The sequence below is a fragment of the Bubalus kerabau genome, chromosome 19, assembly GCF_029407905.1.
Source record: "Bubalus kerabau isolate K-KA32 ecotype Philippines breed swamp buffalo chromosome 19, PCC_UOA_SB_1v2, whole genome shotgun sequence".
Taxonomy (NCBI): domain Eukaryota; kingdom Metazoa; phylum Chordata; class Mammalia; order Artiodactyla; family Bovidae; genus Bubalus; species Bubalus kerabau.
In genome coordinates this window covers 68,215,850-68,243,376 of record NC_073642.1, presented here as the reverse complement: position 1 = coordinate 68,243,376, position 27,527 = coordinate 68,215,850, and the positions used below count along the sequence as shown (strand labels likewise).

At 54.4% G+C, this 27,527-nt stretch overlaps 1 protein-coding gene across 4 annotated transcripts in view; it reads left to right on the top strand.

The window, feature by feature from the left end:
* Positions 1–27,527, top strand: part of CDC42BPB (CDC42 binding protein kinase beta) — a 95,034-nt gene that overhangs the window by 34,494 nt on the left and 33,013 nt on the right. For all 4 annotated transcript variants that reach the window (XR_008705452.1, XR_008705453.1, XM_055556138.1 and 1 more), the window contains exons 2-9: positions 4,453–4,544; positions 10,200–10,283; positions 12,752–12,847; positions 15,207–15,355; positions 19,905–19,998; positions 21,833–22,033; positions 23,664–23,912; positions 25,296–25,375. Coding sequence is in view for 2 of the 4 variants with exons in the window: in XM_055556138.1 (XP_055412113.1) it covers positions 4,453–4,544; positions 10,200–10,283; positions 12,752–12,847; positions 15,207–15,355; positions 19,905–19,998; positions 21,833–22,033; positions 23,664–23,912; positions 25,296–25,375 (1,045 nt within the window). In the remaining 2 variants the exon portion in view is untranslated. The remainder of the gene's footprint in view (positions 1–4,452; positions 4,545–10,199; positions 10,284–12,751; positions 12,848–15,206; positions 15,356–19,904; positions 19,999–21,832; positions 22,034–23,663; positions 23,913–25,295; positions 25,376–27,527) is intronic.

Below are 27,527 nucleotides of genomic sequence, written 5' to 3'. Positions count from 1 at the left end.
AAAAAGCAAATGTTATCTTAAGCATTACAATGAATCTGTTTTCTTCAAGCTACCCATAATATCTGACTTTGGAGAGAATCTTAATATAAATTATGTTTAAAATGAATCCCTAATGGTGTTTTGGTTGCTGTGATTTTGCTTTGCAACCTGTCTGTTGTAAGAGTGTCGTGACAAACTGCTTGCTCCCCATTGGGCACAGCTCATAGAATCCTAGTCCTGTATTCTGAGGGTTACCCGAGCTCTAGGCTTAGTCAGTAGAGCATCCTTCAAAATGCTGCTGCCCAGCTCCCTCCCAGTGGGCTCCAGTTTCCTCCCAATAGGAAACCACCCTGGGGTCAGCTGGCTGCTCTGAAGTGAGACACTTGTTTGAAAACATGAAACAGCAGTAGACTCTTGTGAGAACAGTCCGTTTGGTCTCATCTCTGTCTCCGACTCTGCAGCAGAGTCCATCACTGCTCCCCATCCACTCGCCCTGGAGTCTCCCCTGCTCCACCCATATCGCAGGCAGTGCTCTTCCAGAGGGTGACCCGGTGCAGCATCGTCAGCCTCACCTATGCTGCGTCTTGTGGTGGGAGGCGCCCCCACCCTGCCCCCCCGCCTGCCCCACAGCCGCACCCGCTTTCTAGATACCAACTGATGATCTTTAAAGAGGTTAAACTTTTTGGAAACAGTCTCAAACTTACAGAAAAGCTGCAGATAGCGGTATAAAGAATTCCCTCAACAGTTTGAGGGTGAGTTGCTTACATAACCCCCCCCCGAAGGTTGAGTTGAGTGTGTGTTCCCTGGACCCCATAGTCTGCACCCCCAGATCAGGATTGTAGCACTGCACTCCCCCAGGCCCGCCGTCCCACCTTCTCCCGCAGCAGAGGGGCCGAGATCCCAGCCCTGCGCTTCCCTACTGTCCCTCCCTCACTGGGGATGTGCCTGGCCTCGCCTAACTGTCACAGCTGAGCCTCTGTAAGCCAGTCATTTCGTGGACTGTCTCCACAGCTTAGGCTTCCGTCCTGTGTCCTCGCAATTGAATTCAGGGTACAGAACGCGGTGATTCTCCTTGTGTCCCCTGGGTGGCGCAGTCCCACTCCGATCCCCAGGTCTGCGGCGTGTCGGCCAGGCTGCACTGTGAGGTCACTGTTGCTCTGTTTGATCCATTAGTATCCGTTTGGATGTACTTTAAAACTGTAAATATCCCATTTCTCATCAGATTTTAAAACTTCTTGATGAATTTATTATCCGTGTGTATTCCTGAGTTTGTTTTATTTAATGGGCGGGATGATCTGTGACTGTTTCCATTCACTCTCATTCTTCGAGTGCTTGCTTACTTTTGGGCACAACAGGGGGCTTCAGGCTCACCTGTGCTTGCCTGACCCAGCTCTGGAATCGACGGAGGAGCCCTGGTTCCTTAGCTGGAGAATGGTGTTTAGAAACCAAGATCTTTCCCTAATGATGCTTCTTGTTGAGGTGATGCTGCCTCCTGGCCCTCCGTGGAGACAGCGGGGCTTCCGTGTGTGTGTGTGTGTGTGTGTGTGTGTGTGTGTGTGTGTGTGTGTGTGTGTGCACAGCCATTACGTCCACACATTGAAAGCCATGAGTTCTCCCTGCTGCCTCCACTGTTAATCCAGTACTGCAGGGCCTTTGTTCTCCCTTTTCTGACAGTCGTGACCCTGGCCCCCATTGTCCTGGGTCTGGTTACTGAGGGCCTGAGGCTTTCCGTGTGTAACAAGCCCCCTGTCCCTGCTGTCGCCATGTCCCCCGCACGGATGTCTTCCTCACCCCAGTATCACCCAGTCTGGGCTCTAAACCTGCTCCTTGTTGGGCTCTGCCCAGGGCGCACAGGAGGGAGACGGAGGGGGCTGGAGGAGGGAGAAGGGCCTGGCAGCTTCCTGCTGGCTCCTCTTCTTTCCAGGGGCATTTGTGAACCCTGGGCAGAATGCTCCGCACAGCTGAGACTCCTTCCCGAGTTTCAGAGTTGAATCTGGGCTCACCTCTGCAGGGGACACCTGGCCCCCAGCTTCCTCCTGGCAGGAAGTGTCTTCTGGTCGTGGGCCGCGGCCCCAGTTTGGGTGTTTTCCCACGCTTGCAGAGACCCCAGCAGCAGCTGGCCAGTGTCCCTCTCAGCTTGCGGGCCTCCAGCCCCTACAACCTGCCTTTGTGCTCAGAGACCCCGATGGCCAGCCCCAGCCGCCGCCCACCCTCCGAGTCCCCGAGTGCGGAGCCCTGTGCCCGGCCTCACCAGTCCTGCTTCTCCCTGTGGTTCTCCTGGTCCCTGGGTGTATCGGCTGCTTCCTGCTCCTGCTGTTTCATGATAATCCCATGCGCTTCCGTCTTTTCGGTTACCTAGCCACCAGCCCTGTCTGTTACATTTTCCTCAAACACCCCCGTGGGCTCTGTCCCTAGACGCTGCCTGACCCGGACGGCGGGGCGCCCTGGCCTCTCTGCTGACACTGGCGCCCTGTTGGAAAGGTGGCTCTTCCCCTTTCCTTGTCTTCCTCAGTCCTGTCCTGCCGGGCACACGCCGCACGCGCGAGGCTCAGCTCCTTCCCAGGAGCGCCGCAGGGGGAGGATGTGCTGGGCACATCAGCTTTGCCGGGAGTGTCTTCTTCACAGTAAAATGAAGGTACCATGTGGTTCCCCCAGAAGATGCCGAGAGAGGTGATGGTCTTCAGTGGCTGTTGAAAGTCTGCATTTCCATGAGGATTCCTGGGAATGGATATTTTGGGTGATGTTTGAAATAAATCATGAGGCGCCATAGGGGACCTTTTAAGTTCTAGCTCAAGGATTTTCTTTAGCCTTGCTTTTCGCCCCTACATAATTCAGACCTGGTGTGTTCTGTTCCCTAATCTCAGCGCTGATGGGTGTTTACAGTGGCGGCGGCGGTAATTTACTACCAGCAGGAGACAGGAACCTGCTGCTGCTCTCTGTTCCTTGGACCAGCAAACCTTGCTTGTCAAACCTTGGTGGACTAAGCAGCTACTTAAGGAGAAAATAATTGAGTTAGATTAAGAATGTGGAGCTCAATTGGAAGTCCAGAAGAGATGAGATTTGCAGGATTTGGGGGGAGATAATGTAGGTGCACATGCAGTTAGACAACCCAGGGAGAACCTTCATACGTTTGCCCACGTCACTTCACGGCAGTGCTCGTGAAGCTGTCATCATGGAGGACCTGAAAGAGAGCTGTGGAGAACAAGTCCAGGTCGGCTGGACACAGGGCTGTAGGCCTGAGGGTGTGAGCGCTGTGCCGGGCAGGCGAGGGCGGGGCAGACGGCGGTCACGCTGCGTCCTGCGTCGGTGGGCTCCCGGCCCTGGGCTGCTCTGACAGCTCACCACCAGCGGGGGGCGCCAGAGCAGCAGGAGAGTTCCTGTTCTCCCACAGCTCTGGGGCCAGGAGTCCCAAGTCAGGGGGTCAGCAGGGCCATGCTCCTTCTGCAGGCCCTTGGGGAAAGCCTGTCCCTCCCTGTCCCAGTGACTGGCAGCAGCAGCAGTTGGGGGTGCCCCTTGCTTGTCGCTGAACCCCTGGGCTCTGTGCCTCCATCTTCACGTGACTCCCCTCATCGTCTCTCTGGTTTAGGTTTTTTGTATGCGGATGCCAGTCATGCTGGGTTTAGGGCCCACCCCGTTCCTGTTTGGGACCTCCTCTTAGCTTGATGACATCTGCAGAGACCCCACTTCCAAGTCAGATCACATCCACAGGTTGTTGGGGAGACACTATCCGACCCGGTCCACGTTGCACAGAAACCTGGCTCCGTTTTCTTCTCCGTCAAGAGTGGGTGATCACGCAGTGAACCTCGAGAATGGCGTGCGGCCCGCGTGGGGACGCAGTGCTCCCAGCCTGCCCCCGGCACCACCAGGGGCTCCAGCAACTCAAGGTGGTTGCCGGGAGTCGGGAGAGTGCCTGGAGTCCAGCAGGCTGATGCGTGGCACCCAGAGCTCACGGACCTGGCCCGCGGGCCTGTGCTGCCCTGTGGGAGAGTTGAGCGTCCACAGCTCGCTCGGGGGAGAGCCCCACTGCCCTGAGTTTCCCAGGGGGCCATTGCTGTGATGGTGTTTGTTACGACACATGTTGAAGTACGTGTCCAGTATGAATGCCCACCTTAATCTGGTGTACATCTCCAGCTGTCCGTGACTTCTCAAATGTTGGTGTTAGTCGCTACGTTGTGTCTGACTCTTTTTGCAACCCCACAGGCTGTCCATGGCATTTCCCAGGCAAGAATACTGGAGTCGGCTGCCATTTCCTTCTGCAGGGATTGAGCCCACTTTTCCTACGTTGGCAGGTGGATTCTTTACCACTGAGTTGCCAAGGAAACCCTTACAGATATATTACATGTTTTAAAAAGTATTCATTTGCAAAGTAAACTGCTTCTAAGTAAAATATAACTTCTTAGAATGCCCCAGTTATAAAATTTTTATCTGCTATCAACTTATTAAATTGTTAATTTGACTTCTTTTCGTTTGTAGCAAAACCGTTTACACAACTGGTGAAGGAAATGCAGCTTCATCGAGAAGACTTTGAGATCATTAAAGTGATTGGAAGAGGTGCTTTTGGTGAGGTAAGGTAGACTTCTTCCCTCCCTCTTCCCTTCCCTCCCGTCCTTCAGTTTTGCCTATCAACTCTTGTCTAGCGTTTCTAGGGTCCTGTACATTGATTTTGAGATGAGGTAATTTATTGGTATCATTTGGAGAGTTCTTGGTGGATAAAATCTGAAAGATAGAATTAAGGAGAAAAAAAAACAAAAGGTGGTGACTGGTGAATTACCCTAAATATTGTCTGGACCAGAATAGTTCTGACAGAGTAAGTTTTTAAAATTATCCATTTGTCAGCTGAAAAAAGTCTTGGCAGCCATTTTAGAAAAAAAGAACCATCGTCTCAGCAGTGCTCACTGTTGGTAGCCTGCCCGCCGCCCGTCTGTCCTCGTGGGGTTGAGTCCAGGCGTGTGTGTGTCGAGGGGGGGGTACAGATGGGAGCAGCCTGTGCACCCAGGCCGGAGCCGCTGACCTCCTGTCTCCGTGCCCAGCATCGTCCGCAGGCCGCCCAGCAGCGGGCCGGGATCCGGTGCGTTCGCAGGGGGTCCTTCACTGAACAGCAGTAATGCCGCTCCTTCAGATTTGCCTCAGCGCTCCTGGGCCGGGAGCCGTGTGTGTTGGTGAGCCAAGCGCCCTGTCACGTCCCAGCCGTGCGTGTGCTCTGCTCGCCAGCGACCCCGCGTGCGCGGCATACACTTCACACTACTCACGGAAGAAAGCAGAGCAGGGTTTAATGAGATGGCATCTTTGCCCTGGAGTTTCTCATGAGTGCTGCAGACTGGCATCTGTTTTAGAAAACATCTCAGCATTTTTGACGATTCTTGCGCTGCCAGCACCTGAGGACAGCCCCGCTGTATCTGCAGGGCTTGAGTAGAATACACAGAAGGAGACAGCTGCGATGAAAACGCCTCGAGTACCTGCGTGAGAAAGCCTGGCCTGCTGGCGTACACTTGGGCGGCTGTGTGTCGGGCTCTTGTTTCTTCCGTGGAAACCCCCGGCCTCGCGTCAGGCCCCGGCCCATGCTCTGTGGGGACCTGTCATCCTCATACCTTCCTCTCCCCCCGCAGACCTGAGAGCGGATCTCTCCAGGCTGCAGAGGGAGGAGGCAGCCTGCCACTGGGGGCAGCTCTGACCCAGGGCAACCCCAGACCGGCTGTGGGCTGGGGCGGGACGGGGACGTTGGCTCTTGCTTTCAGATACTTGCTTTCAGATACTGAGGTGTACCTCCCCGTGATATGCATAGATCTGGGTGAACGGTTCTAGTTACGACAGTCATCTGCTCCTCTGCAACCAGCTTCCCAGTCAGTACGGAGCATCCTGTTCCCGGAGAAGTCCTTCCCCTTTCTCCCCGGAGCCCCTACCTCCTGGGAGCCCTGCCCTCCCCCAGCAGGGAAAAAGTGAGCTCCTCGGAGAAACAGCAGATCTCTCTTCAAACTGAAACCCAGCTCAGTTCAGTGTACCCTTCCACCGACTGTCTCCCCTGTGCCAGAAGTGGGGCGGTCTGCTGGGCACAGCGCTGGCCACGCAGAGCTCCACACTGACAGCAAGCCCTGTAGGGTGTCAGGGTGGAGGGCAGGAGGGAGACCCCAGGGCAAGACAGGGATGGCCTTCGGGAGGAGAAAACAAAAGCACAAGGGGGACGTTGTTGTGCCAGAAGAGTAGACAGTTATCTTTAGTGCTCTTTTTTGCCAAAGAACTTAATGCAAAAGTCAGTTTCCGATTTTCAAAGAAGATAACGTTGATCACTTTTCAGTTCCTCCCGGATCAAGAGAGATGCATCCTGGGAGTCCAGCCTTGGCTCCCTCTCCAGGTTTAGCAGCTTCTCTGTGAGAGGCACACAGTCAGCCCTCCTGGGCTCTGTGGCCTGGGCCCCCACACCAGCCTCCTCACCCAGCTCCTCTGGCCAGGTGTCCTGTGTCCGTCAGCGCGCCTGCGCACGGGCGCCGCCCTCACCAGCACAGCTGGAGTTCTGGGCTCTGCGGCTCACCTTCCCACCACCGACGTTCCTCCCGGGAGTGGTCTTGTCATCACGTGCCTGAAACGCGGCCCCGTTTCAGCTCCTCTGTCTCCAGAGCACTCAGCGGATCGTGGGAATGGGAATAGCCTAATCATTGCTGTGTCCTGAGTGTTCTTCACACGTGGTTCTAATTGAATGATTGCATCCTTGTGACAAGCCAGGGATGGGGGAGAGTGTGTGTGCAGATCTGCCTTGTGTGTGCAGCTGTACACAGATAGGTGTGTGTACCCATACACAGACAGGGGTGTGCACCTGTGCCTCTGACACCATGGCGGCACTGTTCAAGAGCCCTGCCTGTAGAAGGAACTTGCAGAGTCCGCTTGGAGTGGAGTATGCTGTCTTATCTCAAAATTGTAGCAGAGCTCAGCGAAATTTCTAGGTCATTATTCAGCCAGAGCTTGGTGTCTCAGGGTGTTGGCTTGTTCCTGAGCTTTGAACACGCCTCTGTCCTCCCATCAGTGTGGAGAAGCGGCCCGGGAGGTTCTTCCGACCCTGCAGTGCAGTGGGGGCTTACTCCCCGGCTTCCGCGGTGCGGTGCCCAGGGCCGTGGCTTTGGACGTGACGGCAGGTCCCTGAGGGTGACCGTGTGCCGGGCACCGCAGGCCTCACATGCTTTCACGGACATGGAGAAGGTGCGAGGCTGAGGCGCAGAGCGGGGGCCTGGCCCCGGGTGGGCGGTGGGGGGCAGCGCTGACCCCTGTGCCTGATGCAAAGCCCGTGTGTCCAGCCACCCTGCGCTGCTGCCCCTTGTTCCTAGGATGACTTAAAGAAGCAGAGCTGTGAAAGCTTTGTTTAGAAACAGGTTCAAATTAAGAGAACAGCTGTGTGCATAGAGCGGTTCAGAGACCGGTCCAGCCCTTTACTCAGATGCCATTTTGTTGGCGTTGCATCTCATTTTCTTGAGCGTGTTATAGCTGTGCTGCTCTCGCCTGAGCTCCTCCCCTCCTTCCCTGCCTCTGTGCGTGTGTACTTCCCCCTCCTTCCCTGCCTCTGTGCATGTGTACTTCATCAGAACCGTCCTGGGTGTTCTCTGAAAGCTTTCTGTCCGGCAGGGCTCCTCTCGAGAGCCGTGCTCTCTTGTGGTCTGCGTCTCATTCCTGGTAAGGTCTGGATCGTCACTGATGCTTGTCATTTTCAGAATCGCGTTCTTTTTCTCAAAGGTCAGCAGCTCTGCCTTGCTTACCAGGTTAGACCGTTTCTGTACTAAGTACTAGCAGATTTTTTTTCTCCACTTAATATCTTACCCACCCAGATTATAGCTGATTCCCAGGAAGAAATAGACACTCCTCAGATGATGACAGCGTGTGCTCAGAGTTCCTGTCCTTAGACATGTTGGAGAGCCCACTAAATGTTCATTTGTTGTTGTTCTTAATTTATTCAGAATTGTAGCGAGTTTGGTCAGTGATTTCTGAATCGGCAGTGGACAGACAGCCGCTTAGGTGTGGTGTGAGGGGAGCGGCCCTTGGAGTGGCGCTGACGGGGTGAAGGGGGTGAGGGCCAGAGGGTGGTCGTGGGCACTCGTGCGGAGGGGACCCTGGCCGGGAGCCCAGCAGTGCAGGGCACGTACCTCCGACCCTCTGCAGGCTCTGGGAGGAATATATCGAATTGTGACCATTGTGCTAAGACAGCCCTTCCCAGCACTCACCTGAGGGAGTGAGGCTGTGCACCTCAGATGGCACACCTGTGACGGTGTTAGAGGAGCCACCATCTAGGACTGGAGCGGGCGAGCTGAGGGAGAGGGTCCGCTGCTCCGCACAGCCTGGGCACAGGCGGTGTTCTGTGCGTGTCGCCCCTGTGGCTGCTGCGATGATGTTGCTGTGTGGTGGTGATTAGAAAGCAGGGGAATAAGTGGTTCACTTTTGGAACTCTCTGTCCCATCCCTGTGTGTGGCAGCCCCTGGCAGCAGAGCCCAGGTGCAGGGGTCAGTATCACTGCTTATGGTTTTGTGATGGGGACTTAGGGCAACGAGTGAGTGATTTATTTATATAGGGTAGGATGCGCCATACGATGGTGCAGACATCACATCTCATGTGCAGCAATGGAAGAATTCATCTTAGATTTGATGGGGACCAGGAGAAGGCACTGGCACCCTACTCCAGTACTCTCGCCTGGAAAATCCCATGGATGGAGGAGCCTGGTGGACTGCGGTCCATGGGGTCGCTAGGAGTTGGACACGACTGAGCGACTTCACTTTCACTTTTCACTTTCATGCGTTGGAGAAGGAAGTGGCAACCCACTCCAGTGTTCTTGCCTGGAGAATCCCAGGGACGGGGGAGCCTGGTGGGCTGCCGTCTCTGGGGTCGCACAGAGTCGGACATGACTGAAGTGACTTAGCAGCAGCAGCAGCAGCAGTCCAAGAGGACTTCCTGGACAAGGTGGCATTTGAGTTGTCCCTTGACGAATATGGCTGACAGCCAGCATGTTGAGGGCTAATACCTATGTTCCTAAACCACCCTGAGCCGTGTTGAGCGTGTCGAGTCTTGATTCACATGGCAGGCTTAGGGCAGTCCTGCTGTTGTCCATTTCCTAGTTGTAGAAATGGAGGCACAAAGAAGTGAATCTGCCCAGCTTACACTTTGGAGCTCCCTGTAGGGAAAGAGCAAATTAGCCGAGACGGCGGTGCTCGGGCTCTCTTGTCCCACAGCCTCTCACCCGCGTTTTGTAAATACATGGTTATGTAACAGCTGAGACCACATACAGCACTGCACGTGCGTGTCGAGACATACCCCATGGGCCACTTTTGTTCTGTAAACGTATATAAGCTCCACCTGAAAAGCCCTTGGAGCTACATGATGGTCTGCGGTAGGGCTGCTGTGCCAGCCCAGAGAGAGCACCAGCTGCTCTGCCCAGTGTGTCTTGCCCACACTGGGTTCAGCGAACAGTGAGATATAGGAAGACATCCCCTACCCCAGTTACTCACTGCCCTTGTGAAGAAAAAATCCCAGAGGCAAGTCCTGGCACGTGCAGGGCTGGCCGTAGGACTGAGAGGTGGAGGTAGGTGGGTGTGCCGGGAGATGAAGCCCCAGAATGCAGGGGGGGAGCTTGGGAGCCCCTGACAGAATGCAAAGCCATCGCTGTGTAAATGCGCAGACCCCAGAGAGAGGCCGGCAGACCGTGTGCTCTGGTGCTTCAGCTCCGAAGTGATGGGGGCTGAGCCAGCGACAGCTGGAGGTTCATTCAGGCCGCATGTGGCTAGAACCAACTTTTTTTTTTTTAATCAATTTATTTTTATTTTTGTTTACACTGGACCTTTGTTGCTGCTTGGGCTTTCTCTAGCTGTGAGAGAGCAGGGGCTGCTCTTGGGTGTGGTGCTCAGACTTCCCCTGCGGTGGCCTCCCCTGTGGCCGAGCACGGGGCGCGGGCTCGGGGGTTGTCGCACGCGGGCTTTAGTTGCCCCGAGGCACATGCAGCCTTCCCAGACCGGGGATTGTCCCTGGCGTTGGCAGGTGGAGTCTTACCCATTGTGTCACCAGGGAAGTCCTAAAATCAAGTTTTGATGCTTAAAAGGGCAAATCTTTACTTATATAGAAAATTTTACTTTCCTTAACAGCTCATTTTCCAGGGTTTCCAGGCAGTTAAGTTTTCTCTGTAATTAATGAAATGTGCTGCTGACCTTTTGTGCTTCGTTAACTGAATTTTTGTTGAACTCTCATTTGTATGACAGGTTGCTGTTGTCAAAATGAAGAACACTGAACGAATATACGCCATGAAAATCCTTAACAAGTGGGAAATGCTGAAAAGAGCAGAAGTAAGTGAGGCGCCTTAAATAAATCCATAAACAGGCAGTTTCTATGTCAGGAAAGGTCTGACGGAGCCCAGCTGGTGAGAGCTGCAGTCCTCGCACATCTGGACCTTCCTTCCTTCCGTCTGTCCTTCCTTCCGTCTGTCCGTCCTTCCCTTCTTGACGGGAGCCGCTGCTTTCTGTCAGCAGGCCCTCAGCCCCTCCCACCCATCCCTCTTGGTGTCGGCTCCGGCCAGGTGCCTCTCTCTCGAGAGCCCCCTTGGGTGTGTCTGCGGGGGCAGCGGTCCAGTGGTTAGGACTCCCGAGCTTCCACTGCACGGGGCGTGGGTTCAGCCCCTGTCGGGGAGCTGAGATGTCAGGGCGTGACGCAGCCAGGAAAAAACCCTCAGGCATCTTATCTCAGTTCTGCTACCAGTGCAGAAGGGATTCTTGAATCGGGGAATGTTTTGCCCTCCCTCCTCTAGGGGAGGGATGGTTATAAATAAAAGTAGGCAACCGCTGCAGGGCAGCCTGTTTCTTTTCCTTGTCCACCTGGGTGGCGGTTGTTTCATGCCCCTGGCCTCGCTCTCCCCGCCCCGCCTCCACCCCCCACCAGGCCGCTGCTGCCCTTTGTCTGCCCCGGGCACTCCCCTCCAGAACCACCACCTCCTCTGGAAATTCCTCCTCATCCCGTCACTCTGACGCCTCCTGGTAACTCCAGGTGGCCCCTTTGCTGTTTTCGTGGATGTTGACCTGCTGATGCTAGTGGCCACGCTGTGTGGACAGTACACGGCGCTGCTGACAGCCACGAGGCTCTCCTGAGCGCAGGCTGTCCCTCCTCCCTCACCAGTGCTCCCGCCTCAGCTCCCTGCTGGCCACCCAGCTCTGTCCTTTTAAACCACATGCTGCTTCTCCCCTCCCCTGTCCACACTCGTGTCCTCTTTCCGTCTGCAGCTGGACTCATCACAAGGTCTTACACGTGTCATTGTTCAAACGTGTGTTGGTTGACTGCGTTGTCACCAGTGTTGTGGTCACCTGGACTCGAAATGCAGGCGTCGCATGACTTGGCCTTCTCGGCCCCCTTCTTGGCCCTGCTCCGTCCACTCCGCGTCCCCCCCCCCCCGGCCCCACCCTGTCCACTCCGCGTCCCCCCTCCCCTCCCGGCTCCGCCCCGTCCACTCCACGTCCCTCCCCCGGCCCCTCCCCGTCCACTGCGCGTCTCCCCTCTCCGTCTTTATCCGTCACCAGCGGCCCCAGCAGCCCTTCTTCCTGTCGTCGCTGGCAGGTCAGTGAACACAGGAAAGTCACTGGAGCAGTTCTCAGGAGAAAAGATACTGTTACGTGAAAGTTTGGGAACCGAATAAAGTACTCGGGGAAAGAAATACTAGTAGCAAATTCTGTTGAAGTTTAAATTTTTACAGAAGGGATCGACTTATGAAAGAAGCTAGTTGGGCCATGTGTAATGTAACTTGTTACGTTAATCTCGAGTGACATATGTGTAAGGTAACCGTTAAAAATTATAAAAGCTTTAGGGGTAGATGACTCACCTTATCACACTAGTCATGGTGTGTGAGCACATTTAAAGAGTTGAATATTGCTTTCTAAATTTAAACCTGGTTACACAGAACCTGTAATTGGCATACTGTGCACCAAGTCCAAGTGTGAGCTGGGCTGAATCTCATGTGTTGGCCCTGGAAGAGGCGTGTGGAGAGGTGGGTGCGAGCCCCCTGCGGGGAGGTGACTTCTCAGCAGCCCCAACACACTCGGAGTGGGGCCACGGGGGCAGGAGAGAGCAGAGATCCCGCTGCTGCTGTGGGAGCCCTCACGAGGAGACGCCATGCGCCTGGTCCCTGTGTCCTGGGGGGCAGGGGGTGGGGCCGTGGTCTTGGAGCCAGCGTCCACTCAGAGCCTCCGTCCACTGCAGGCCTGGAGGGCAGGGGCCGTGGTCTCAGAGCTTGCGTCCACTCAGAGCCTCCGTCCACTGCAGGCCTGGAGGGCGGGGGCCATGGCCTCAGAGCCAGCGTCCGCTCAGAGCTTCCGTCCACTGCAGGCCTGGAGGGCAGGGGCCGTGGCCTCAGAGCTTGCGTCCACTCAGAGCCTCCGTCCACTGCAGGCCTGGAGGGCGGGGGCCGTGGCCTCAGAGCCAGCGTCCACTCAGAGCCTCCGTCCACTGCAGGCCTGGAGGGCGGGGACCATGGTCTCGGAGCCAGCGTCCACTCAGAGCCTCCGTCCACTGCAGGCCTGGAGGGCGGGGGCCGTGGTCTTGGAGCCAGCATCTGCTCAGAGCCTCTGTCCGCTGCAGGCCTGGAGAGTGGGGGCCGTGGCCTCAGAGCCTGCGTCTGCTCAGAGCCTCTGTCCACTCAGAGCCTGCATCCGCTCAGAGCCTCCGTCCACTGCAGGGTGGGGGCCGTGGCCTCGGAGCCTGCGTGTGCTTGGGGCTGCGCCCTGCAGGCGCCATCCCAGTGGACGCAGCCTGGTTTCTCCCCACCTCACAGACGGCCTGTTTCCGGGAGGAGCGCGACGTGCTGGTGAACGGGGACTGTCAGTGGATCACCACGCTGCACTACGCCTTCCAGGACGAGAACTACCTGGTAAGCGTGGGCCCCACGGGCGCCGTCCCGTGGCGCCGTGCCAGGGCTTCTGACTCCTGTGCACCAGCACTGAGAACGAGCAAGGCTCTCTGGGACTGTCGCTGCCCAAACGTGCATTTGACGATAAAACCGAGGGTTGGTTTCCGTGTGATCATCAGGTGAACTTTTTCCCTCTGATCATTAGATAGCGTGCTTATTTTCTTCACTTGGTTTATTATGAAATGGGGGTTTTCTATCTTGAATTATATGTAAGAATAAGAAACTGGGAATTCAGAACATTGGTGCCTTGACCTGAGTGGCTTTTCTGTCGTGTTTCCCTGGCGGGCGCGTCGAACAACAAATGCTGGTTTGCAGCCCTGCCCACTGGGGCTGCTGACATAGGTTTGGGGGTGACTCTTGGTCCCCGTGTTCTTGTCAGCTGTTTGTTCCGACTGGAGCTGGGGCTTACTTGCAGTGTCAGCTCATCACTTTGTGACTCGTGCGTGTGGGTAGCATGAGCTTGGACGTGTAAGAGAACAGGTGCAGAAGACACACAGATGGCTAACAGACACGTGAAAAGATGCTCAGCATCACTCGTTATCAGAGAAATGCAAATCCAAACCACAATGAGGTACCGTCTCACACCACTCAGAGCAGCTGCTGTCAAAAAGTCTACAAACAGTAAACGCTGGAGAGGGTGCAGAGAAAAGGGAATCTCTTACACTCTTGGTGGGAATGCAAACTAGTACAGCCACTATGGAGAACAGTGTGGAGATTCCTTAAAAAACTGGAAATAGAACTGCCATATGACCCAGCAATCCCACTGCTGGGCATACACACTGAGGAAACCAGAATTGAAAGAGACACATGTACCCCAATGTTCATCGCAGCACTGTTTACAATAGCTAGGACATGGAAGCAACCTAGATGCTCATCGGCAGACGAATGGATAAGAAAGCTGTGGTACATAAACACAAGGGAGTATTACTCAGCCATTAAAAAGAACATATTTGAATCAGTACTAACGAGATGAATGAAACTGGAGCCTATTATATAGAGTGAAGTAAGTCAGAAAGAAAAATACCAATACAGTATATTAATGTGTATATGGAATTTAGAAAGATGATAACGACAATCCTATATGTGAGATACCAAAAGAGACATAGATATAAAGAACAGACTTTTGGACTCTGTGGGAGAAGGCAAGGGTGGGATGATTTGAGAGAATAGCACTGAAACATGCATATTACCATATGTGAAACAGATGACCAGTCCAGGTTTGATGGAAACATGGCACTCAAGGCCGGTGCACTGGAACCACCCAGAGGGAGGGGATGGGGAGGGGTGCGGAGGGGGTTTGAGATAGGGGGCACACGTACACCTGTGGCTGATTCACGTCGATATATGGGAAAAACCACCATAACATTGTAAAGTAATTAGCCTCCAATTATAATAAATTAATTAAAAAAACGAACAGGTGCAGGACAACCAGTTTGGAGTGAAAGGTAAATCAGACCTTTGGCTTGGGCCCCGAGTGACTCATGATGGCTTTGTTGTTAGGACTTTTAACTCTGAGAAGGACTTGCCAGGTTTGCCTGAACCTGGAAATGTCCACGCCATGGAGCTCTGAGTGGACGGAGTCTGCACCGGCCTTGGGGAAACTGGTCTCAGCCCAGCTCCTCCGCCCGGGAGCGGCCGGCACGTTTCCCCAGCCGTGGCTGCACAGGATTTGCAGGGCAGAGCCTCAGGTGACATGTGAGTTCACTCTGAGTGGTGGACTCCATGTGCTTCCAGGAAGTGGAGTCATGTAGAATTTCTTTTATTTATCTTAAGATAATCTCTTTCAGACCTCAGAGAAATCCCTTAGATTCAGTAGGCCAGGACTAGGTAACACAGTGTGTTAGACTGTTTGTTTAGATTCGAAAAAATACATGTTTGTTTTGAGGGGGGACAGCTGGGGTTTATTGGGCACAGCCTGTTGGGTATCAGTCAGTCTTCCCAGTGGCGGGCGAGTTAGGCATCCATGGTTTTTCACCATTGCATGAACAGTTTCTGGGTCCAGGGTTAGGGTTAAATCAACAGTCCTCTGTCAATTTGTAAATTGAGTGTGGCTTCTGTATTGATACCCTCTGGTTGTGTTGTGCAGGCGGAAATTTTATTGACAAGAATAGATATTTACTGAGCTCTGTTCCCTGGCGGATGCATCACTTCACACCCAGAGTGCCTCAAGGTCCACATTCGGGGGTGCGTCCTGGGCAACAGGAGCCACTCAGATGCCGTCCCTCCAGACCCCGCGGGTCCAGAAGCTCTGCGGCAGGAGCATGGCCTCTGATCATGAGGTCTGGTGGTGATGGACGCTGTCTTCCCTGCCTATTTGCAGTACTTGGTCATGGATTACTACGTGGGTGGTGATTTACTAACCCTGCTCAGTAAATTTGAGGACAAGCTTCCAGAAGATATGGCAAGATTCTACATTGGTGAAATGGTGTTGGCAATCGATTCCATCCATCAGCTTCATTACGTGCACAGGTAATCACCTTGTTTCGTGTTTTATGGAAACCACCATTAACGTGTTGAAGCATTCCTTTCAGAGCCCCATCGCCAGGCTCTGTGGAGAATTTGGGAGGTTGGGGTCCTCCCTTTGGCTGCCACGATGTGGGGTGCCTTCCCGGGGCACTGCTCTGTGGCAGCTGCTGTCAGCTGAGGTCACCTTGTCCTTTGGTGTCTGCCTGCCATTGGCTCGTGCTCTGCCCTGCCCGCCCCCCCAGAGCTCGTTTCCTAGTCACCCACAGAACATTAGGGGGGTTGAGTTGAGGGGGCTCCCATCACAGCAGCATAAAGGACTCGAGCGAGTGTAACTGCTCCTGCGTGGCAGACGGGGGTGGCAGCGTGGGACAGGCCCCCTCCTGCTCGCCGCACGGCCCCCGCCCCGGCCGCCAGGACAGCGGCCTTAGTCATTGCCCAGCCTGCACCTCTGTGTCCGTCTCACTCTGCTGTTTAAGACAGGGATTCAGTCCTGCAGGGTTGGGTGGTGGTGGGGGCAGGGGTTGTTGGTTCTGTTTTACTTCTTTTCATCAAAATGTTTCATGGCAATAGTTTTAGAAATTCAAATAGTTGTACAGGGCTTATAACAAAACATGAGTGTTCAGCCCTGCTCCATCCTGACGCCCCTGCCATAGGTAACTATCGTCAATTTATAGTTGTTTCTTCTGGTATTTGCCTGCATATTTCCAACTAACAGAAATGTGTTTCTATTGCTGCTGCATTTTATGGAGTGGGGGCGGGGTCTCAGAGCACGTCTGTTTAAGTGGAGGTTTGACTCTTTTACATAAGTAGGTATATCTCTCTCATCCCTCCTTCCCGCCCGGGCCCAGTTAGCGTCATGCGGTTCCGCCTCGAACACCGTGAGTGTGAACTGAGTGTGAACTGCACGGGTCACAGATTCTACACTGGCTTCTTTCACTAATTCTTTCCACGCCTCTGAGCCTGTCAGGGATTTTCCTAACCAGATGCAGCTCATGCTTCTAGGGTGGCGATGGTGCCCAGTGTCAAAGGAACAGCCCTTCAAGCCCTGCCGTGAGTGTGACTGTGTTGCCCTGGGAGGGGGCAGCTTTCCAGGGGCCACGTGGTCCTGCCCGGACACTCGTCTCTGTGCCACGGGGAGCCCGGGGTGCTGCCCCCTAGCGGGTGCTGCTTTCAGGGCACTGAGGTCTGGGCCAGAGCTGCTCTTCCCTCTCCTGTGTCCTGTAATGCCACTATGCCTGCTTTTATAACAGGCACTGTTTCTGTTTTCAACATCAGATTTTATACTCTTCTTGATGGAATTTTGCTTAATTCACTACGGAGAGATGAATGTCTTGTCACAGATCTCCAGGGAAATTAATTTGACTGCCTTTTGAACAGTTTATTCTTTCCTGTTTTTCCCTAAGTAGAAGGCTTTCTGTTCATTTTCTTAATTGGTTGTGTAGAAGCTTTGCTCTATCTTTTAACTTCAGGGCATAGTAGGAAACATTAAAATGCATAATTTGACATTCTTAAAGTCAACGCAGTATTCAGACCAAGTGCTTGAATGACCTAGTCTAACAACAGAGTTCGCAGCGTTAGATAGAAGAGGAAGTCAGTCCTACCCCTGTCTCAGGGGTGTGCCTGAGTAAGTTAAGGCTGCCTGTGGTGGGGCCGGAGGTGAGTGACTCCCATCAGAACTGTGGACATGACGGGCGGGTTCAGACCATAGCTTTGGGCCCCTTTCTCTTGGGAGGATGTGGGCCATGGCGACTTCTGCAGGCAGTGCCCACTGCCCCCGAGCCGGGCTCCTGCAGACAGAGCGGCTGCGCCCCGCCTTTGGCAGCTGGACCCCTGCGAGGCTCCCTGCAGGAAGCAGCGGTGACCTCCAACCTAGCCGAGCACCCGGTGGGCACCACCCTTCCTAGGAGGTCAGCCTCAGAAACCAGCAGAGCACAGGCTCCCGGGGATTGCAGCCTGGCAGAGTTTTGTTTTTAATTTTAACATTTCCATTCAACTCTTTGTTTTAAAAAAAAAAAAAAAAATTTGTTTATTTGGCTGTGCTGGGTCTTACTTGTGACACGAGGGATCTAGTTCCTGATCAGGGATTGACCTCAGGCCCCCTACTCTGGGGGCCCAGAGTCTCAGCCACTCCAGGGAAGTCCCACGGGCAGAGTTTGTAATGTATTAAATTTATTGGTTGTTTTCTTCTAATGGTTTTATTTTTTACATAAACTTCATTTGGAGTTTATTCTTATATAAAGAATGGATCTGATTTTATCTCTAATTAAAAGGCTCTTCGGTTGTCCCAGCACGAACTTAGATGTCTTTGCCCACTGATCTGAGGCAGCATCTCCATGATACGCTCGGTTTTTCTGAGTTTGGTCTGTTCTGGATGTGTTATTCTGTTCCATTGTCTTTCTGTCTCTGCTGTGGGACCACATCATGGAGGCTTGAAATTCCATGGGGCCAAGTCCCCCATCACACCTCTTTCTTTTCAGTGTTTTCCTAGCTGTTCTTAATGTTGGTTGTTCCATATCAGCTTTCAATATCAACTGGTCTGGCTCCAAAAAAAGCAGGACACTTATTTATTTTTAAATTTGATGAGCCTTTCAGTCTGTAGATTCAGGTCTTTTTTTTTTTTTTTTAACGTCTGGAACATTGTCTTGGGTTTCAGGTTCAGATATGATGTTTTATTGTTTTGATTCTTCGGGGACTCTTGTTATGTATATGTTGTGCCTTCTTTACCTGTCTTCCATTTCAGTCTCCAGCTGCTTTGTCCCTGACCCTTTTTGATTATTTGTCCCATTTTTACTTTTTCAGATCTTTCCTCCGTTTCTTCACTGCCTTTCATTTGATTTTTTTTTTAATTTTTTGTTTATTTTTGGCTATGCTGGGTTTTGGTTGCTGCACAGGCTTTTCTCTGGCTGCGGAGCACGCGGGTGGACCTCAGCAGGCTGTCTTCTCTCGCCACGGAGCGCGGGCTCCAGGGCGCGGGCTTCAGGAGCTGTGGCGCGCCCACGGGCTGCGCTGCTCTGCGGCACGTGGGCTCGTCCCACGTCAGGGGCTGAACCTGTGTCTTCTGCGTTGGTGGGTGGATTCTTTACCACCGAGCCGCCAGAGCAGCCCTAGATTTTTATTTAAATTGATTCTTCGGTGGCATCTTACACTTTCGTTTTCATTTCTGTTAAGATCGTCTTTTTCTTCTATTTCTCCCCTGGGTTAAATCAAATCTCTTTTCTCTTCTCCTTATTTTTGTCTAGTTCTGTTCTTTGGTTTTGCCATGACTTGTCACAGGTGGGATCTTAGTTCCCTGACTGGGCATCGAACCTTTGCCCCCTGCAGTGGAAGCTCAGTCTTAACCACTAGAACAGGAAAGTAGTTTTTATTTTTCTGAGTCATCGAGGGATTCTTTTGTTTTCTCTTTCGTACTCCTGAGTATTTATTTAAGATTTATTTCAGTCTGGAGTGCTTGGCTAGAGGGATTTTGGGGTTTTTTTTTTTGCTTTACTTTTTTTGGATTAATCCTCTTTTGCTCATGTGTTTGTGAGACTTTCTGTGCTCTGGGAGTAGCAGGGGCTTTTGTGTGTTTGCATCAGGGGGTAGCATTGTGTCAGGCCAGAGTGACCCGGCTTCTGTGTCCCTTCTGCAGGGGGACTTGAGGTGGTCCACGCTCAAGCCCCCTTGCAGAAGGTGGGCCTTGTCACAGCCCCTCTTGGCGGCTGTTACCAGCTGTGCTGCTGGGAGCATCCTTGCGGTCTTCTTGGTGAACACCTTCCTTGTAAAGTCTGTGTTCCTTGTCATGCTGTCTGGTCACACAGACTTATTCTGCCAGGAAGGAGGACTAGTCCTTTGAAGTCCACCACGCCGCCCCCCACTCCCCGCCCGGTGTTGGCCAGTACACAGGACGGTCGGTAGGATGACGGGTTGAGTGAGAGACTTCCCTTTCCTGTGCGGGGTGACTGGCAGACTGCTGCGCTCTGAGCTTCCCTGTCATCGTCTATAACATACACTTGGGGAGGGGCCCGTGGTGCTCCGGGATACACGTGCGACACCGTCCTGCCCCAGCTCCTCATGCGACCCGCTACGCATCAGGTCCCCGCCCAGGCGTCTCCTTGGTGGCCTCGGCCACCTGGCCGCCTTTGCACGCTGTCCCTCTGCCTCCTCCTCTGTTCGCTCGTGTCTCTTCGTAGCAGTTGCCACACGGCTTGTGCCCTGTGATGCCGAGGCCCTGTGCGGCTGTGCCTGGCGTGTTCATGTCCTGACATCCAGGCCGGAGGGAGGCTTCCTGAAGGCAGGAAGTGCCCAGCCCCTGCTGTGGGCCCGGGTCGAGAGCAGCGCCCAGCACGCGGGAGGCCTGGGCTGGCAGGTGGTGGCGGGTGGGGTCCGTGACCGGTCCCAGCGGTTAATGGGGGCTCACTGCTGCTGCACGCCAACCACACCGCCCCAGGGGTGCTCTCCTAGGTCCTGTCGTGACGAACTAGTGCTTCCTGTGGTGGTTCTGTACTAGTGAAGGGCTGTGACCTACCTGAGTGTTGGTGGAAATGGTTCATCTGTGTGTTTATTTTACTAACAGAGACATTAAACCTGACAATGTCCTTTTGGATGTAAATGGTCATATCCGCCTGGCCGACTTTGGATCCTGTTTGAAGATGAATGACGATGGAACTGTAGGTATTTTTGTTGAAACTTTTCCATTTGGTTTTGTGTTTTGCTTGCAGTTAGAAGGGGCTTGTTTACATTTTCAATTTGAGATACAATTAAGAAACCAAGTTTATTAATGTAAATTAAGAAGACAAGTCTATTTAGAAAACAGTTGAAATTTTCTATTTACGGTTAAAACATCTTGATTGCTTCCTGTGTTCGCGAAAGTGATCTATGTGCCTTCTGCAGAGAGGAGTTCAGGTGTCCTCAGATCCCCGGGGCGACTCCCGGGCGCCGACCCCACGGTGAGAGAGGGGCAGCCGGCCAGTGGGCAGACCTGAGCCGGGTGTCGGTGCCGTCTCGTTTCTGTCTGGGGCAGGACTTCCTGAATGGGGGTACCCTCATCCCAAGGGCCAGCGGACGCTCCCTCTGCAGAGCGGGAGGACACCCCCGGAGTGGCCATCCCGAGCCCGCCAGCCAGGTGGCCTCGGTGGGCCCACCTGCCCCCCTCAGCTGGCTCCAGCACGCAGCTCCACTGCGTCAGGGACTCGTCTGCATCCTTCCTGGTGGCCCCTGTCGCAGTTTGGCTTTTAGGTGTTTTGGGAGTCTTTTAAAAACCTACATGCCTCATAAAGTCTACTATAACTGCTTCTCCAGAGAGAGCAGCCCCTGCCCCACCCCTTGCTGTGGGTTTTCAAGCAGCAGTAAAAGAACATAAAGCTGGCAGCACGTGACAGTGTTTTAAAAAGAGCAAGTCGGTTAACTCTCTCTCTCCACAAAGCCGGTCTCTTATTTCTAATGTGATGGGTCTATTGGTGCTGTCCCCAAAGCCAGTCTTCTAACGAGGGAGCTCTGGCCTTGGTCCGAGCCCGCGCGCTGGGCACCTTTCCCCGGGGGCTCACCCGCCTTACCTCCCGGTAGCTGTCCCCTGCTGCCCTGTCCGACTCCTGAGGACTCCCCGCTGAGTCCTGCCACCGGGCCCTGGGCTGTGACCAGGGAGAGGCTGGTCTTTTCGAGGACGGGCCTTCTTGGCTGTTGTCGTCGCGTCTTGCTGACCCCAGTCCTGTGGACTCCTCATGCTCTGAGGCCGGTCTGTGGCCTCTCAGCACACCCAGCCCCCACGTTGTCTCCATGATGGTTGCAGCTCCCCACGGAGGGCGTGTCCAGCACCCAGTGGGTCCCTGGACCTACTTCCAGACGTTCCAGTTTGGAGCTCGAGGGTAGGGTGTGGGTGATCAGCCCGAGCTTCCCCTGGGAGCGTGTCAGAAAGGCAGGATCTTAGAATCTCTGTCTCGCAACCGTGTGGTATCTATGCACGTACAAGTCTGAGGCGGCCTGGCCTGGACACACAGGGTGCCTGGACCGCACTTGGAGCCGCGATGGGGAATGTGGGGCTCCAGTGCTGTGTGGGGCTGGGTGGGCATCTAGGGATTGAAAAACCCGGCAGGCAGGAGAGTCTGGTGCATTCTGGAAACTGCCTGATGTTTAATGCTATAAAAAGAGCTCTAAGTTGTGTCTGACTCTTGCGATCCCGTGAACTGTAGCCCACCAGCCTCCTCTGTCCATGGAATTCTTCAGGCAAGAGTACTGGAGTGGGCTGCCATTTCCTTCTCCAGGGGAACTTTCCGATCCAGGCATTGAACTCAGGTCTCCCACATTGCAGGCAGATGCTTTACCGACAGAGCTACGCGGGAAGCCCCGGTTTAGTGCTATAGGAACATTTATTTGCATTGAATTTTTCATTAGGAGGTTTTTAGATCATAACTATATGCCAGGTTTATCCTGTGATTGTTTCTTCATCCACTGTCTCCTAGAGACGTCCTCGGGTTTCCCTTCACCTTGCCCGCCCTCTCCCCTAAGGTGCAGTCCTCCGTGGCCGTGGGCACCCCGGACTACATCTCCCCAGAGATCCTGCAGGCGATGGAGGACGGCATGGGCAAGTACGGCCCCGAGTGCGACTGGTGGTCTCTGGGCGTCTGCATGTACGAGATGCTGTATGGAGAGACCCCGTTCTATGCCGAATCCCTCGTGGAGACCTACGGGAAGATCATGAACCATGAAGTAAGCCGTCGCACTTCCACCCTGTGTGTGTTCGAGTCCCTGGTGAAGAGGGATGGGTGGAGCAGGCTGGGCGGCCAGATGGGTGTCCGAGTGGGCTGCTGACCCGGGAGACGAGGGCGGAGGGGGACGCTCCCATTCCGTGGTGGAGGGTGGCGGGTCCATTGGGCCAGAACCCCTGCAGGAGACGAGGGCTTCGGGAGCTAGACACAGGTCCGTGCGGGGCCAGGTGGGCGGGAACTGCCCAAGAGGGCTCGCGGGCCACTGCCGCCTGTGTGCCCACCCTTCCGTTAGGCGTCAGCTCTGCCCCTCCAGCCTGTGCCCCAAAGTCGTCAGGAGTGGATCACACGTCTCAGCACAGTAGTGCTCTTAGTCCTTTCTTGAGCCTGTTTCTTTTCCTCCTGCTTTCCCCCCTTTTCCCAGGTATTCATTTTTCACTTCTATTTCCCTCATTTTCTGTTTATTTCTTCTTCCTTCTAAGATTTTTGTCATCTGTGTTTTTTCTTTTTACGCCTTTCCCCACATCCTTCTGACGCCAGGGTCAGCCTCTCTGCCGGTTGGCTCACAGCACCCTTCCCCACCTGCCCGGTCACTCACCCAGACAGGTGCTCACTTGTCTGCTCTCTCCTCCCAGCCTGGTCTCCCAGTATTTGCTCAGATAAGGAGCAGATTAACATTAAAGTCCTAAAGCGTCTTTATTTTAACTCAAGAAAAGTTATTCCTTAAAAAATTTGTTTTCAAAGTAGAAATGTATTTTTATTTATAAATTAATATATACTATTAAAAACTTCAGACATGCCGGAGTGCATGCAGTAAGTGGATGAAAGGCACCCTGTGAACTTCTGGTGGTAAGCGTGGTGAAGGGAATAAGTGGGACTTGCTTGCATTCTAAGACCCGCTGTCTCCCTGAGCGCCTGCCGCCTGTGGCCCCCACCCCTGCCCCGGTGTCTCTGACCATTTATTCCGTCTCCGCTGCAGCCCCGTGAGGCAGCGCTGCCGTCCCTTCTAGAGATTACAGGTGAGGCCTGGGCCGCAGGGGCGGCTCGGCACACAGGCCCACGGCGCCCTGGTGCGTGTGTGGCCTTGTGAACCCCCTAGCATGTGAGAGGTGGGGACTGTCTAAATAAACAGGATCATGGTCACATATGGCCAGGGTTCCGGTCATCTTTCTACTAGTGCTCAAAGGCAGACCTTACTTACTGTGTGTATGTGTGCAGTGTATCTTGTTTTAGCAAGTCCCTCTGTGATGAGCTTTGAGGTACTTTTCAATTTCCTTGGTCAGAGCAGAAGGGCGTCACGAGCATGTCGTGTGTTCTCATTGATACTGTCGGCAAAATGCGTACTGAAGGGCGTGCCCGTTTCTCTCCCACCTACAACCTGCTCTCGGTGTTCTTTGCCACCTTGATAGGTGAAAATTTATCACCGTTTTAGTTTACATGCAGGGTGATAACAAGTCTGCCATGACTAGAACCAGCGAGACTGAGGGTTTTCTGGAATGAAGCTCCATCAGCTTCGGCTGCGCTTGGCCACTGGGACACAGAAAGGGACTGTAGCTCTGCAGCTGCGCCTCTGCTGTGTTCCCCGTGATACCTGCGCACCGCGGGTCCCCTGACTGCCCCCCTGCCCCCCCCAGGAGCGGTTTCAGTTCCCGTCCCACGTCACAGACGTGTCCGAGGAGGCCAAAGACCTCATCCAGAGGCTGATCTGCAGCCGGGAGCGCCGGCTGGGGCAGAATGGGGTGGAGGACTTCAAGAAGCACGCCTTCTTCCAAGGGCTGAACTGGGAGAACATCCGGAACCTGGAGGCGCCCTACATCCCGGATGTGAGCAGTCCTTCCGACACGTCCAACTTTGACGTGGACGACGACGTGCTGCGGAACATCGTAAGTGTGGCGGCACCCTGCCCTCCACGCCGTGTCTCAGGTCTGCGTGCACATGGCTTGCTCATCAAGGTGGCGAATCTGAGAACTGTGCCAACTTCCGAAACTGGTGGTTGCCTCAAGGAATGCACCTCTCATTCTAGCCTTCAGCTTGGTCCTTAAAGAGATGGCTTACTCAGTTTTAAATAGCTGTTCTGTTTTAGGATTCATCAGAATTATTTGATGCCTTTGTGAACAGTGTCACGTTCTCTGTTGCATCAGAGTGTCCCTTCTGCCCTGTCCCCCTGCCAGGGGTCTGCCCGTGACCCCACGGTGGCATGGGTCTCTGGGTCTCTGCTCCTCCTCACTGTCCCTGTGCTCGAGGACATGTCCGCTCTTCTGCTGACACGCGTGTTCAGCATGTGCATGACTGTTTGCTCACATGGCCGGAGGTCGGGAGCAACAGGGATGAGAGGCCGATTTTGAGGCGCTGCTATCTCAGGTCCGGGGTTCTCCACGTTGGGTGCTGGCCTTGGGGCCCACCTGGTGTATGTCTCAAATTGTGGTTCTCCACGTTGGGTGCCGGCCGTGGGGCCCATCTGGTATCTGACCTGGTCTCACAGGGCCGCTGAGGAGCTCGTCATTGTACTTTTTGGGCCCGGAGAGTTTTGCTCACGTGTTGTGAAATTATTTTGGTCTCATCAGACTCAACATTCAGTATGCGTTACTTTAAACCCTTTAACATGAGTCTTGGGGATAGAGAAACTGAGGTTTAACCGGGGAAAAGAAAACTGTGTTTGATTTAGAGGCTTTAGAGGCTCTTTCTTAGTTAAATAAGAGTGGAACTTTAGATGATGTGAGAAAAGACCGAGGAAAGTATTAATATTATTTTTGAAAGGATTTTTCCTGAACTTCAGATAAACGTATTTCCACACTGAAATTTCCCAGGTAAATAACTTTGCTTTTATTTTTAATAGAGAAGGATCCTCAAACTGAAAAATAGCAGTAAAGCCATGTAAAACAGTCTCCCCGTGGGTTCCAGACCCCGCTTCTGGCCTGTTTCAGGGCAGGAACCCAGCACCCCTGCCTCCGCCCCATGTCCCCCTGCTCAGGGTCACGGTGAGCAGCGGCTCCTGCCGCTTTAGAAGGTTTGCAGTTACCTGATCCCACTTCAGCCTGAGCTTCGCTGTCTCAGAAGCAGTGTGTTTATCCCCTTCACAGCCTCGTGCTTTTGGCTCAAGCCGGGAATGAAGCGGGAACCGGCCGGCACCCAGCCCCGCGTGGGCAGCGTTCTGGGAGGCCCTGTGGGGCTCCCCGCTGCACCGTAACTCCCCTGGAATGCTCTCCCCTCCTGTTTGCCGTTGGTTTGAACATGGTTTTGTTCACGTCGTCTGTGTTCTCCTGCAGGAAGTGTTGCCCCCCGGTTCTCATGCGGGCTTCTCTGGATTGCACTTGCCGTTCATCGGGTTCACATTCACCACGGAAAGGTGTGTCTGCCTTCCCCGCAGGCGGGGGTCTTCCCGTGGGGTGGAGGACTGCGTCTGCCTTCCCCGTGGGCGGGGGTCTTCCCGTGGGGTGGAGGACTGCATCTGCCTTCCCCGCAGGCGGGGGTCTTCCCATGGGGTGGAGGACTGCGTCTGCCTTCCCCGTGGGCAGGGGTCTTCCCGTGGGGTGGAGGACTGCATCTGCCTTCCCCGTGGGCGGGGGTCTTCCCGTGGGGTGGAGGACTGCATCTGCCTTCCCCGCGGGTGGGGGTCTTCCCGTGGGGTGGAGGAGCTTCCATGTGGGGCAGAGCCCCGTCAGAGCCAGGGACTCTGACGCGTTCTGTGCTTGAGGGAGCTTCTCTTTTAACAACCCATTAAAAATGGAAAAGCTGTTTTTACCTCAGACTTGAGGGGGTACAGTCCACAGGCCCTAGTTTGCTGGCCACGACCTCTGCTGGCCACTCAGCCAGATGGGGTTTGCGCAGGTGGGACACTGGGGGCCCTGGCCGGCGGCAGGGTGTCTGGTCACCCCGGCTGAGCGTCCCCTTCATCTGGGCTCTGCTGGCTTTCGTGGGGATTTTTGCTGCAGCCCTGGGGTTCCCGGGGGCACGGGGAGGGGCCGTAGATGAGAGCCGAACCCCGCCTGTGAGCACACCCCCGGAGCCCTGGCTGGGGGTTGTGTGTGTGGCCTGTCTCTAGGGGCTTCCACAGAGTTGTGGTGCCCATGGTGCTCTAACTCGATTTTAAAAGGACCCTGGGCCAAGCAAAGGGGGCTGAGGAAGAAAGGCAGTAAAATAAGGCAAATGGGGCTGCCTCAGCGCCTGGAGCGAGGTCACTGAGCTTGCTTCCTGGCTGCCTCCAGCCGCGGGTGCCTAAATTGGTATAAATTTCTACGGAAGTGGCCTGCTGCTGCTGCTAAGTCACTTCAGTTGTGACCGACTCTGTGCAACCCCATAGACGGCAGCTCACCAGGCCCCGCTGTCCCTGGGATTCTCCAGGCAAGAACACTGGAGTGGGTTGCCATTTCCACCTCCAATGCATGAAAGTGAAAAGTGAAAGTGAAGTCGCTCAGTCGTGTCCGACTCTTCGCGACCCCATGGACTGCAGCCTACCAGGCTCCTCCATCCATGGGATTTTCCAGGCAAGAGTACTGGAGTGGGGTGCCTTTGCCTTCTCCACGGAAGCGGCCTGCTTCTGCCCACGCTTGTGAAAGCTGTCTTCAGGTGTGATGCTGGAGTTAGTAGCGCTTAGACCAGAGTGATGGCAGATGCCTTCCAGCCCAGCGGAGGCGTTCTGGGTGTGCTGGGTGTGTTGGCTTGTTAGCCCCTCTGCAGAGGCTCTAGGCCCTTCCACCTCGTTCAGCTCACTGGGTGCCTGTCACACCTGTGGACCTTTGGCCCCCAGCGAGGCTCCAGGTTTGGCAGGTTAAGCCAGGGACCTCTTCCTGAAACACACCCCAGCAGTGCTGGCTGGCCCAGCACCCTTGGGCCACCTTTGAGAAACACCAGCCATGCCCTTCTGTGAGGGAGTGTGTGTGTGTGTGTGTGTGTGTGTGTGTGTGTGTGTGCGCGTGCACCCTCACTCACTGTGTAGAACTCAGAAACGCCCCTGACACTGTCACCACGTTAAAAGCAAGAGGAGCTAAGTGGCTTGTCCCCAAGTTCAGCTCTGTCGGAGAGAACCTTCCTCGGCCCGAATCTGTGCATCAGAGTGTGCTCGTGCAGAGGCGTGTCGTGAGTCGCTGCTGGTTGGTGAGGACCTTGGCTATGCTGGTCCAGGGGCTGGACTTGAAGGAGCCGTGCAGGGTGTTGACAGTTTGCGGGGGACGACAAGCCCCAGAGGCTGAGGGGACGGTCCCGGTGAGGGCAGAGCCAGCGTGCCTTCGCCCCTCATCATGCTGCAGCCGCCACTGAGCATCAGGGCGCCTCTGCCTGCGGCCCCCCAGGCCCCGACAGCCCAGGCCCTCGTGCAGGAGGCCTTCTCCCTCAGTTCCTGGTTAGGTGTGCGCGGTGACTTAGAGATTACACTCGGCACCATCACAGTGAAGTGAATCCACGTCATCTGTTCAGTGACTAAGTCACATCCAACTCCTGCAACCCCACGGACTATAGCTCACCAGGCTCCTCTGTGGGATTTCCCAGGCAAGAATACTGGA